The following is a 14,492-nucleotide window of genomic DNA, read 5'->3' as shown; positions in this document are numbered from 1 at the left end:
AGGGATGTAGTTTGTATGCCAAAAGTTTACTGATATCGTCCTAAATTCGCCAAAATACTAAGCATACAAGTAGTGGACACTATTTCAGTGCTTTTAGGCCCCATAATGCAATTCTCCAGAAAATAGCCGTGGCTTCACAATGTTTTTAACATTTGAAGATAACGGTGGGAAATATGCAGCTGAAGTCCGACGAGAACGGATACAAATGTATCGCTTTAACTAATTATGAGCAATGTAATAAAATAAAGCCTTTTCAAATAAGTTACGTTACACGTTATGTTGGCAGAAGATGTGTTAGCTACGCTGTCCTTATGAACCACATAGCATATCATTACAACAGTAATGTTAACAGAAGATGTGTTAGCTACGCTGTCCTTATGAACCACATAGCATATCATTACAACAGTACTGTTAACAGAAGATGTTTTAGCTACGCTGTCCTTATGAACCACATAGCATATCATTACAACAGTAATGTTAACAGAAGATGTGTTAGCTACGCTGTCCTTATGAACCACATAGCATATCATTACAACAGTAATGTTAACAGAAGATGTGTTAGCTAACAGAAGACGCTGTCCTTATGAACCACATAGCATATCATTACAACAGTAATGTTAACAGAAGATGTGTTAGCTACGCTGTCCTTATGAACCACATAGCATATCATTACAACAGTAATGTTAACAGAAGATGTGTTAGCTACGCTGTCCTTACGAACCACATAGCATATCATTACAACAGTAATGTTAACAGAAGATGTGTTAGCTACGCTGTCCTTATGAACCACATAGCATATCATTACAACAGTAATGTTAACAGAAGATGTGTTAGCTACGCTGTCCTTATGAACCACATAGCATATCATTACAACAGTAATGTTAACAGAAGATGTGTTAGCTACGCTGTCCTTATGAACCACATAGCATATCATTACAACAGTAATGTTAACAGAAGATGTGTTAGCTACGCTGTCCTTATGAACCACATAGCATATCATTACAACAGTAATGCTGGCAGAAGATGTGTTAGCTACGCTGTCCTTACGAACCACATAGCATATCATTACAACAGTAATGCTGGCAGAAGATGTGTTAGCTACGCTGTCCTTACGAACCACATAGCATATCATTACATTTACATTTACAGAAGATCATTTAGCAGACTGCTCTTATCCAGAGCGATCATTACAAAATGTTAACAGAAGATGCTTTCACCTTATGACACCAGTGGAACAGCCATATCATTACAATAGTGCATCTAAGTCTTTTAAGATAATGTGGAGAAGGATTACTTTATCCTATCCTAGGTATTCCTTAAAGTAATGCTGGGGTTTCAGGTGTCTCCGGAAGGTGGTGATTGATTACCGCTGTCCTGTTAAAAGGGAGTTTGTTCCACCATTGGGGGCAGATCATTACAACAGTTTTGACTGGGCTGAGCGGGAACTGTACTTCCTCAGTGGTAGGGAGGCATAGCAGGCCAGTAAGGTGGATGAACGAGTGCCCTTGTTTGGGTGTAGGGCCTGATCAGAGCCGCTGTCCTTATGAACCACATAGCAATCATTAAACAGTAATGTTTGTAGAAATGTTAATAGTAGGAGACTATAACACACTAGATATTGGTAGGAGAAAATCCAAAGAGCCCATGCTCTTACAATGGAAGATAGTGAAATAATTCAATCTAGCTCCCAGTATGCAAACCTATGGCTTCCACCGGGTTTCAGTTGTCTTTGTTCAAGGTTTCAGGCTTGATTCTTCCAAAATGAGTAAGAATAATGAGTTTTAGTAGAAGACAATGAACCCATGAAGACAACGTGCACCTGCTAATATCGCTTCCTATTGAACATACTTCTTTCTGTATGAAATATTATAGTTTAATTACATTTTAGGGTATCTGAGGATTAAATAGCAATGTATTTTGGCTTGTTGAAACAAAGTTTAAGGGTAGAGTTTCAGATTCCTATCTTGGCATGTTGAAATTACAAATAGCATATCTAAATGACTTTTTTATAAAGAAGGATTTTATCTAACAAAAAACAGTAATGTTAACAGAATACTACCTTTACGAACTAGCATATCATACAACAGTAATGTTGGAAGATAGCTGGGATTTTATCATTAATGCCTTTGTTATGACAAATCAGAGGAAGAGTTTCAAAAAGTAAGTCAATATTTAATCGCTATTTGTAAATTTATGAAACCTGTGCGGTGGAAAAATACTTTGATGTGGGGATCCGAGCTCAAACAATCGTATGGCATGTTTTCACTGTAAAGTCTACTGTAAATCAGACAGTGCAGTTAGATGAACAGGAATTTAAGCTAGTGGGACCCCTATCCCAGAGAGGTTTAAAAACAATTCCAAAATATCTACCTGCATTAGAGCATGCTGAGTAAAGTTCATTTGAGTTGTGACATTTCAATGTCAGACATTAGTTTTAACATCAACATTTTAGTTTTGTGCCAGTACCACATCAATATTTTGTTTTGTCAGTACCACATCAACATTTTATTTTAGTTTTGTGTTCAGTACCACATCAACATTTTAGTCTTTGTACCAGTACCACATCAACATTTTAGTTTGATTGTCAGTACCACATCAACATTTTAGCTTTGTGTCAGTACCACATCAACATTTTAGCTTTGTGTCAGTACCACATCAACATTTTAGTTTCTTGTCAGTACCACATCAACATTTTAGCTTTGTGTCAGTACCACATCAACATTTTATCTTTCTTGTCAGTACCACATCAACATTTTAGTTTCTTGTCAGTACCACATCAACATTTTAGTTTTTGTCAGTACCACATCAACATTTTAGTTTTTGTCAGTACCCATCAACATTTTAGTTTCTTGTCAGTACCACATCAACATTTTAGTTTTGTTCAGTACCACATCAACATTTTAGTTTCTTGTCAGTACCACATCAACATTTTAGTTTTGTGCCAGTACCACATCAACATTTTAGTTTTTGTCAGTACCACATCAACATTTCTCTTTTTCTTTCTGTCAGTACCACATCAACATTTTAGTTTCTTGTCAGTACCACATCAACATTTTAGTTTTGTGTCAGTACCACATCAACATTTTAGCTTTGTGTCAGTACCACATCAACATTTTAGTTTTTGTCAGTACCACATCAACATTTTAGTTTCTTTGTCAGTACCACATCAACATTTTAGTTTTGTGTCAGTACCACATCAACATTTTAGTTTCTTGTCAGTACCACATCAACATTTTAGTTTTGTCAGTACCACATCAACATTTTAGTTTCTTGTCAGTAAACATCAACATTTTAGTTTTTGTCAGTACCACATCAACATTTTAGTTTCTTGTCAGTACCACATCAACATTTTAGTTTTGTGTCAGTACCACATCAACATTTTAGCTTTTGTCAGTACCACATCAACATTTAAGTAATAATGTTTCATCTCCCCAGTTCTCTCTGTACCTCATCTCCCCCGTCTCTCTCTCTCATCCTCATCTAAAATGCCTTTGGTTGACCCTTAATCAATATGTGATCGGGGCCAGCTGTATCCCTGGGTTCACATCAAGTTCATGTTCCTGTTCAGTCATATTGATCATGTTGTTATTGATTATGCAATGGTTCAGCAGGGGTAGTGGTTACTGAGGTAGGGGTTTTGATTAACACAGCAGGAGAATAACATGTGTAAATGTATTCCTAAAACAGAAATCCTTTGTCTCCTTATTAATCATTCCACTTTACAACATGGAAATATAGCCCAGCTATTTCCTCTCCTCTCTTTGTCCTCCTCATGCTCCCTTCTTCTCAGCCACCTCCCAAGATCTGCCTCCCCTCCTAGAGCTACAGTACCATGGCCTTGTCAGCTGGTTTATGGGATGTTTAACTGCTAGCTGTGTGTGTGTGTGTGTACTGTTAAAAGAAGATGTGTTAGCTAAAACAAAGAAAAACAAACACATTTAAAATACTAGGAATAATTTGTGGGTGTGTGTGTAGAGTGTGTTTAGAATGTGTGTGGAGTGTGTGTCTTTCTCTCTTCACAGTCCACGTTGCTGCTTCAGGTGGTGTTCTCTCTGTGATTCTGCATTCTGTGCAGGAAGGCAGACAGACAGATGGACTGACGGACTGACAGACAGATGCTGGGCGATGGAGGGGGGGACATTGTAAAGGAGTGTGTAACTGTCTGCAGGGAAGTCAGGCGCAGGAGAGCAGAAATGGGTAACAACCGGAGTCCTTTATTGAGGCGAACAAAACACGGCACTCAGAAAACTAAACACACACGGGTTTAAAATAACCGACGCAAACCAGCCTGGAGTACACATACATTTACACATAACTATTCCACACACAGACATGGGGGGAAACAGAGGGTTATATGCAAGATGAGTAATGAGGGAATGCAAACCAGGTGTGCGGGAAAACAAGACAAAACAAATGGAAAATGAAAGGTGGATCGGCGATGGTTAGAAGACCGGTGACGTCGCCTGCCGAACGCCGCCCAAACAAGGAGAGAGATCGACCTCGGCGGAAGTCGTGACAGACATACACTATGTTTACTGTTAAACTCTGTGTAAGGAAGGGAAAGGGAGATACCTAGTCAGTTGTCCAACTGAATGCATTCAACTGAAATGAGAGGTGCTGGGGGCTACCATAATCGACATCCACGTCTTCGGCGCCCTACGATGCCCGGGTTCAGGCAGTGTTCAGCTGGGTTCAGGCTGTGTGCATCTGGGTTCAGGCTGTGTTCAGCCGGGTTCAGGCTGTGTTCAGCTGCATTCAGGCTGTGTTCAGGCTGCTTAGCTGAAGTTACGTCTTTATTCTCTTCTTACTGTGGCTTTCCCTGCACACCCAACAGGTCACTTCAGGATGCAACAGTTTGCGTGTGTGAGTGTGTGTTTATGTGTGTGTACAGTATGTCTGTACAGTATATGTACAGTGTGTGTGAACGTTATGAGTGTGGGAATAAGGTGAACCCCAAGGTTGAACCTCAGGCCTGGTGCCTGTCTGTACTCCCCTGTTGACAGCAGTGAATCAGAAAATCTAATCAAAACAAATGTATTAGTCATATGCTTCATAAACAACAGGTGTAGACTAATGGTGAAATGCTTAGTTACGGGCCCTTCCCAACCATGCAGAGTTAAAGATAAAGATACATTTTTGTAAAAAAAACAGAAATAGTGACACATCTTTCTACGCCTGCAACTTTAACAAACAGGCTTGAACTGATCCGTATTATAGGAAGACTAACCAATCAGTGCAGCACCTAGCTCGGACCAACCCTGGTGAATGGTGGACTGAGGTCCTGTCTGCCTGATTGGAATGGAACGGAACAGGCTGATATAGGGTGTTACCAAACATGAGGGGTGAGATGTGAAAAGGAGGACAGGATGGGAGTCTCTCCTCCCAAAACGCATTTCCCTTCTCTGTGTTTGGATTGGCCTCTCTCTCTCTCCTCTCTCTCCTCTCTCTGTCTCTCTCCTCTCTCTGTCTCTCTCTGTTCTCTCTCCTCTCTCTCTCTTCTCTCTCTCTCTCTCTCTCTCTCTCTGTTCTCTCTCTCTCTCTCTCTCCGTCTCTCTCCCCTCTCTCTCTCTCTCTCTCTCTCTCTCTGTCTCTCTCTCTGTTCTCTCTCTCTCTGTCTCTCTCTCTGTCTCTCTCTGTCTCTCTCTCTGTCTCTCTCTCTGTTCTCTCTCTCTCTCTCTCTCTATTCAATTTAAGGGCTTTATTGGCATGGGAAACATATGTTAACATTGCCAAAGCAAGTGAACTAGATCGATTTCTTTCTCTCTCTCCTCTATATTTCCATCAACACGGAGTCTCCCTCTCTTTCTCAGACACCTCCCTCCTATCAGCGAGGCATCCGTCCCTTACACTCACTCATCGGTCAGGCTGTTACAGAGAGGATTCGTTACCTTAGTTACCGTGCAGCCCTGTAGCCTTCGCATTGTGTGTAGCCTCTGATTGTATGAGCTGGTGGGAGAACAGTGTCCCAATAGTGTTACATTGCCTCTTCTCCTTCCTTTATGACTCTGGAGTGGTAGTATTTTCTATGTGTAGGCTGTGTTGCTCTTGAGTGGTAGTCTTTTCTATGTGTAGGCTGTGTTGCTCTGGAGTGGTAGTCTTTTCTATGTGTAGGCTGTGTTGCTCTGGAGTGGTAGTCTTTTCTATGTGTAGGCTGTGTTGCTCTGGAGTGGTAGTCTTTTCTATGTGTAGGCTGTGTTGCTCTGGAGTGGTAGTCTTTTCTATGTGTGGGCTGTGTTGCTCTGGAGTGGTAGTCTTTTCTATGTGTAGGCTGTGTTTCTCTGGAGTGGTAGTCTTTTCTATGTGTAGACTGTGTTGCTCTGGAGTGGTAGTCTTTTCTATGTGTGGGCTGTGTTGCTCTGGAGTGGTAGGCCTTTCTATGTGTAGGCTGTGTTGCTCTGGAGTGGTAGTCTTTTCTATGTATGGGCTGTGTTGCTCTGGAGTGGTAGGCTTTTCTATGTGTGGGCTGTGTTGCTCTGGAGTGGTAGTCTTATCTCTGGAGTGGTAGTCTTTTCTATGTGTATGTGTGGGCTGTGTTGCTCTGGAGTGGTAGTCTTATCTATGTGTGGGCTGTGTTGCTCTGGAGTGGTAGGCCTTTCTATGTGTAGGCTGTGTTGCTCTGGAGTGGTAGTCTTTTCTATGTATGGGCTGTGTTGCTCTGGAGTGGTAGGCTTTTCTATGTGTGGGCTGTGTTGCTCTGGAGTGGTAGTCTTTTCTATGTGTGGGCTGTGTTGCTCTGGAGTGGTAGGCTTTTCTATGTGTAGGCTGTGTTGCTCTGGAGGGGTAGGCTTTTCTATGTGTAGGCTGTGTTGCTGTACTCTGACCTCGCTACCTGTGCGAAGTTAGCTCTTTACCACCCTCTAGTGACATCTGTGAATTAATACCAACAGATAGAGCATTCACTTCAGTGAGGAGAAACCTGTAAATCAACCAGTACAGTTCTGTACAGAGAGCAGCCTCTAGGTGGAGCCACATGAACACAGAGCTCTCAGGCAGATCTCACAATGACATGTGAAGTCCACAACAGCAGATTAGATTCTATCAGCCTGGAATATTGTGAAAATGCATATTGAAACTGTTGGGATGTACCTGAATTATTTCATCTTAGTTTGGATTGGTGTGAGTCTTGTCATTGTTAGATTGATATCGTGTGTTATTGGAAAACGTGTGTGTTGTTGAGGATCTTCTTGACCCTGACTCACTCTACTGCTCTGACAGAAAGACAGGGGTTTCTGCCTGCTGGCTACATGATTAGTATGTGAGACCTCAATAGACTCACATTACCCATTACCTGAAAAAGCCCATATCTAACAGACACATCAAACCTCTAACGGCCAAACACTGAGTTACAAGGAAAATGCTTTATCATTGCTGCTCTCTAATTGGTGCCCTGTGTGTGGATCCAGTCATTGATTGGTCTGTTTGTGTGTCTGTCAGACTGCAGCTACACCTGTCACCTGGAGTGTGAGGGGCGGGTCCAGCTGGACTGCAACCAGAGAGACAGCAACCCACAGGAAACTCCATCTCCCAGAAGACACTGCTCCACGCCTCCTCAGTACAAGGTGAGACAGATCTAGAGCTAAGTGTACTGGGATTGGGATGTGATTTTCAGTGGATTCATTTTGTTGAGTCTGAGGTTGTTTTTTAACTAATAGGTGATCCTCCTGAAGCAATGTTTTCCTTTTCACACTTTCAGAACCACACTCTCCTGTCTCTCTATCTCTCCCTCACACATTTGGAGTCAATGTTCTCTGAGCACATATTTCATGCCCCTCACATCTGTAACTCATAGTGCCCATCCTCTCCTGTTCTCTCCACCTCTGCTGTCGACTCCAGTCAGTCCTCATCTCCTCAGACCCGTCCCTCTGCCTAGGGGGGCATATGCTCAGTCATTAGCCTAGCCATAGCCTTACCCCAACCTATCTGGGTGCGTTGTCTCTGTGAGTCTGGGAGAAGAGCAGAGCATGGGGAGGGTGGGGGAGACAGGCCTGCAGAGAGCTAAACTCTTCCTCACCCCCCCAGAGCTACTTCAAACATTCCCCGGCCTTCTGTCTGACTTGTCACATAATTTATCTGCTGTGTGTGTGCATGTTGCTGTGCCCTCTGTCAGTCTCTCAGGGTGTGTATGCTCTTTGTGTTTATATAACCTCTCTTTTGAGGACGAGCACTGTGCTTTAGCAAGCAAGCAAGTTGCTTTAGCTAACTATGTGTGTGTTATAGTGGCCCTACAGGGTTGTGAGTACAGGAAGCCTTGTTGGTCACATGATGAGGGCCATACTCTTGGTAAAGTAGTTGGTTTCTGTGAGCACAGATATATTAGCTGCCTGTCTGCGTTCACGGACTTCCTCTACCTGTAGCATAGTTTACTACACATACGCACCCGAACACAGAAACCAGAAAATGGCTTTCTCACTTCCTGCTTTCGTGTTAGCACACTCAAATCTTGTTGATTAGGTTTCGAGGTCATAAATATTAGCAGGTGTTTGCACACACACACGCAAACGCACGTACACACACGAACAGTCACACTCATGCACATATTCTGTATGAAGTAGAACTGTGTCTCCCTCTCAAATGAATATCTATCCTTCTCTGAGTTGAGTGTGTTTGTGTGAGCATGTGAAGAGTTTCATTTACATTTGACATGTTAGTCATTTAGCAGATGCTCTTATCCAAAGCGACTTACAATCAGTGCATTTATCTTAAGATAGCTAGGTGAGACAACCACATATCACAGTCAAATTTACAGGACACAAACATTCAATTCCAGCTTAACAATGTGTGTATATATAGTGTTTTGCAAATAACCATATTTTACACATCTATAAAATCTGTTAATAAAAAATCTGAGAACAGTAATATTTTACACACACGAAGCCATCATTTCTGATGAAAAAACACATGTGAAATATTGGTGGATGTAGTGTTTTTGAAATAAAGTCTTCATGTGTAAATCAGTGTCTGTGTTTCTGTTGTGATTCACTATGTTCTCAAAACACACTCTGACACTGCATAGAGTGGAGTGGATAGCACACACACACACACAACACAAACACACACAACACAAACACACAACACGCACACACACAAACACACAACACAAACACACACACACAAACACACGCACACAACACAAACACACAACACAAACACACACACACAAACACACGCACACAACACAAACACACGCACACAACACAAACACACGCACACAACACAAACACACAACACACACACACACAACACAAACACACACACACACAACACAAACACACAACACAAACACACACACACAAACACACACACACAAACACACGCACACAACACAAACACACAACACAAACACACAAACACACACACACAAACACACAAACACACACACACAAACACAAACACACGCACACAACACAAACACACAACACAAACACACGCACACAACACAAACACACGCACACAACACAAACACACGCACACAACACAAACACACGCACACAACACAAACACACAACACACAACACAAACACACACACACAACACAAACACACGCACACAACACAAACACACGCACACAACACAAACACACGCACACAACACAAACACACGCACACAACACAAACACACAACACACAACACAAACACACACACACAACACAAACACACGCACACAACACAAACACACGCACACAACACAAACACACGCACACAACACAAACACACAACACAAACACACAAACACACACACACACAAACACACACACACAAACACAAACACACGCACACAACACAAACACACGCACACAACACAAACACACAACACAAACACACAAACACACACACAACACAAACAAACACACACACACAACACAAACACAAACACACAAACACACACACACAAACACACGCACACAACACAAACACACAACACAAACACACACACACAAACACACGCACACAACACAAACACACGCACACAACACAAACACACGCACACAACACAAACACACGCACACAACACAAACACACGCACACAACACAAACACACGCACACAACACAAACACACAACACACAACACAAACACACACACACAACACAAACACACGCACACAACACAAACACACGCACACAACACAAACACACGCACACAACACAAACACACGCACACAACACAAACACACACACATCTCCCTCATTGTTTTTAGCGAGTGAGATAACCCAGCACGCCTCCAGTAAGGAGCTGGAAACTGTAGCCATGCCAAATACCACACAGTTTAGGCCTGCAGTGGAGGGACAGTTGATTATCTCTGTAGCCTGGAGTCATGTTAAACTCTGGTGTGTGCAGGCTGCCCAGTGTTTTGACCATCCAGGCCAGTGGCTGGATTGGGCATTTGAGCTGGAGGAGTACACTATTATTGTACCATAGAGATGATTAGAGATGACAGCTTCTTCCTCTTCTCCTCTCTCTCTCTTCTCCTCTCTCTCTCTCTCTTCTCCTCTGCCTCTCTCTTCTTCTCTCCCTCTTTGTCTTTCTTTCTCTCTTTCTTTGATGCTTCCACAAGCAGAGATCAATCCCCTTTTCGTCAATACCTCCACAGAGTCAATGCGTCTCATTGAGTGAGACTGGAGCCTAATTCACTGGGCTTTGTGGACTCTGGCCTGGCAGGGGGGCTGAAATAGAATGGTGAGGGCCTGGTCTGTCAATGAGCTCCTCTTATTTCCCCCTACCACCCACTGTCCCCTCTGGCTCCCTCTACAGTAATGGTGTTGAACCTGACATCAGCTGATACTGACCTGACAGGCAGACAGGCAGTTCTCTGTCTGTCTGTGGTTACCACTGGAGAGAGACAGACAGCTCTCAACAATCTATCAGAATCAAATCAACCTCTGACAGGCTCCATCTCTTTAATGGAGGATCTTTCTCCTCTGACAGAACAGCTTCCTTCTCTCTGAAAGACTGACAAAGTCCACCTGATCAACCGTCTGTAGATAGATATTGCTCTCTGACACGCACGCGCGCGCACACACACACACACGCACACACACATGTTTAGTTCTTCTATACTCATGGGGACCTAAAATTAATTTCCATTCAAAATCCTATTTTACCTAACCCTAACCTTAACCATTAACCCCTAACCCTAATTCTAACCCTAATCCTAAATGAATTAATAAATGCTTACAATTCCTCTTTATGGAATTAGACCTAAAATGAATTTCTCTGAGATTAATTTCTTCATCATTACTGTGTGTGTGTGCTTGCGTGCAATGCATGCATCTATCTGTGTGTTTTTTAGCATGCTTATAAGAGTGTATAATGCCTTTCTAATGCAGTAGTAAACAGAAGGATTATTATACATGTGGAGATTTATCTCATACAGCACTAAGGCAGAGCACAGCAGACCTATTACTGTGGCTTCCTGCTCATGCATGTCAAGTGTTATGAGCTATGAGACCACATCTCTCTCTCTCTCACTCCCTCCCTGTCTCTCTCTCTCTCTCCTGTCTCTCTCACTCTCTGACTTCCTGTCTCTCTCACTCTCTCTCTTCCTGTCTCTCTCACTCTCTCTCTCACTCTCTCTTCCTCTCTCTCTCACTCTCTCCCTGTCTCTCCCACGCTCTCCCTGTCTCTCTCACTCTCTCCCTGTCTCTCTCACTCTCTCCCTGTATCTCTCACTCTCTCCCTGTCTCTCTCACTCTCCTGGCAACTGTACCTTTTTTGGAACACCATTATTTTGGTCTTACTGAGATTTACTGTCAGGGCCCAGGTCTGACAGAATCTGTGCAGAAGATCTAGGTGCTGCTGTAGGCCCTCCTTGGTTGGTGACAGAAGCACCAGATCATCAGCAAACAGTAGACATTTAACTTCGGATTCTAGTAGGGTGAGGCCAGGTGCTGCAGACTTTTCTAGTGCCCGATATATATATGTTGAAGAGGGTGTCTTGAAGAGGGTGTCTCTCTCAATCTCTACCTGTCTCTCTCCCTGTCTCTCTCACTCTCTCTCTCTTCCTGTCTCTCTCACTCTCTCTCTTCCTGTCTCTCTCACTCTCGTCCTTTCTCTCTCACTCTCTCCCTGTCTCTCTCTCTCTCCCTGTCTCTCTCACTCTCTTCCTGTCTCTCTCACTCTCTCTCTCCCTGTCTCTCTCACTCTCTCTCTCACTCTCTTCCTGTCTCTCTCACTCTCTCCCTGTCTCTCTCACTCGCTCTTTCTCATTCTCTCTCTCCCTGTCTCTCTCGCTCTCTCTCCCTGTCTCTCACTCTCTCACTGTCTCTCTCACTCTCTCGCTCTCTCTCTCCCTCTCTCACACTCTCTCCCTGTCTCTCTCACTCTCTCCCTGCCTGTCTGTCTCACTCTCTTCCTGTCTCTCTCACTCTCTCCTTGTCTCTCTCACTCTCTCCCTGTCTCTCACTCTCTCCCTGTCTCTCTCACTCTCTCCCTGTCTCTCTCACTCTCTCTCTCCCTGTCTCACTCTCTCTCTCACTCTCTCTCTCACTCTCTCTCTCCCTGTCTCACTCTCTCTCTCACTCTCTCTCTCACTCTCTTCCTGTCTCTCTCACTCTCTCCCTGTCTCTCTCACTCGCTCTCTCATTCTCTCTCTCCCTGTCTCTCTCGCTCTCTCTCCCTGTCTCTCACTCTCTCACTGTCTCTCTCACTCTCTCGCTCTCTCTCTCCCTCTCTCACACTCTCTCCCTGTCTCTCTCACTCTCTCCCTGCCCGTCTCTCTCACTCTCTTCCTGTCTCTCTCACTCTCTCCTTGTCTCTCTCACTCTCTCCCTGTCTCTCTCACTCTCTCCCTGTCTCTCTCACTCTCTCTCTCCCTGTATCTCTCACTCTCTCTCTCCCTGTATCTCTCACTCTCTCTCTCCCTGTGTCTCTCACTCTCTCTCCCTGTGTCTCTCACTCTCTCGCTCTCCCTGTCTCTCTCACTCTCTCTCTCCCTGTGTCTCTCATTCTCCTCCTGTCTCTCACTCTCTCTCTCCCTGTGTCTCTCACTCTCCTCCTGTCTCTCACTCTCTCTCTCCCTGTGTCTCTCACTCTCTCTCTCCCTGTTTTTCTCCTTCCCCCTGTCTCTCTCACTCTCTCCCTGTCTCTCCCTCTCTCTCTCTCTCTCTCTCTCTCTCTCTCTCTCTCTCTCCCTGTCTCTGTCTCTGTCTCTGTCTCTGTCTCTATGGATTTCAATTCAATTTCAATTTATGGGGCTTTATTGGCATAGGAAACATATGTTTACATTGCCAAAGCAAGTGAAATAGATTTTAAACAAAAGTGAAATAAACAATACAAAAATATCAGTGAACGTTCCAGAAGAATAAAGAAATGTCATTATGTCTATATGCAGGGTTGTAATGATGTGCAAATAGTTAAAGTACAAAAGGGAAAATAAATAAACATAAATATAGATGGAATTTACAATGGTGTCTCTCTCTCTCTCTATTAGAGGAAGTGGCTGGGCTGACCAGGGTGCCGTTGCTTGCAGAATGAGAAAGAATAGAGGAGGGGATGAGAGGAGAGGGTGTTTGTGTAGCTCGGCGGAGAGAGAGAGAGATCTACAGCTTTTCTGCCTGTCTCTGTGAAACAGAGAGGAGAAGAGTAAGGTCTTCTCGTTCACAAGCTTATCTGTGTGTGGCTGCAGATGAACTTGCAAACGTCAGATGCCTGCAGCAGCCAAGGTTTCTTCCCAAGAACCAGGAACACTGCAGCACAGGGACACTGCAGCACAGGGACACTGCAGCACAGGGACACTGACCTGAACTACAGCTACCGGAGTGTGTTTGTGTGTGTGTGAGAGAGAGCCTGTCAGAGTAATTGATGTGTGAGCGTGTGCCTGTATGGCTAAGCAGCAGTAGCCTGCTAGAGTCATTTGTGTGTGTGTGTGCACCCTTTCACGGCTCTTATCAGCTGTTCAGTACACACGGCGGTAGGGTAGGAGGGGGTTGAGGAAGAAGTGTGTGTGTGTGTGTCTGCATGTGTATGCATGTGTATGCATGTGTGTCTGTGAGGCATTCTCAGGTGAGCAGTGCTGTAATTGGAGGCTAAGCTTTGATACTCTGGCTCTGTGACACCGGCATGTGTGTGTGATACCGGTGTCAGAGCACACATGACAGGAGGAAGTGACACAGCTCTACTCGCGCTCTCCGATTTCCTGAAGCCTCTCTGGTGGAACGCTGTACGGACCCAAATCTAAGCCGACCTCCCCTCTCCTCCCCTCCCCTCTCTCTTCACCCCTGATCCTGTAGTCCAAGCATATCTGGATAGCTACAGACACAGGACTGTGAACGACCGGCAGTGGATGCTTGTATTGAGAGAACTGAGCAATACTTGGACTGTGAGCTTTAGTGGTGTGTGTGTCCGTATACTGAGCTACCAAGGGACTGGCTGTGGATTCAGAGTGGAAGTGAAGAGCTCTAGGACTGAGCATTGTGAACAGTATTTGTTACTGAATGCCTCTACAAACAGAGAATCCCCTCCTTGGGAACAATCAGAATTCCTCCTGTGGTTCTG

General features: G+C 44.1%; 1 protein-coding gene across 2 annotated transcripts in view; it reads left to right on the top strand.

The window, feature by feature from the left end:
• LOC115118667 (ras association domain-containing protein 5-like) overlaps window positions 1-14,492 on the top strand; it is a 42,164-nt gene that overhangs the window by 17,532 nt on the left and 10,140 nt on the right. For both annotated transcript variants that reach the window (XM_029647349.2, XM_029647348.2), the window contains exon 2: window positions 7,435-7,559. In XM_029647349.2, the coding sequence (XP_029503209.2) occupies window positions 7,435-7,559 (125 nt within the window). The remainder of the gene's footprint in view (window positions 1-7,434; window positions 7,560-14,492) is intronic.

This window comes from Oncorhynchus nerka, linkage group LG15 (assembly GCF_034236695.1).
Source record: "Oncorhynchus nerka isolate Pitt River linkage group LG15, Oner_Uvic_2.0, whole genome shotgun sequence".
NCBI lineage: Eukaryota > Metazoa > Chordata > Actinopteri > Salmoniformes > Salmonidae > Oncorhynchus > Oncorhynchus nerka.
The sequence above is the reverse complement of the archived record's forward strand: the minus strand, read 5'-3'. Positions and strand labels throughout refer to the sequence as shown.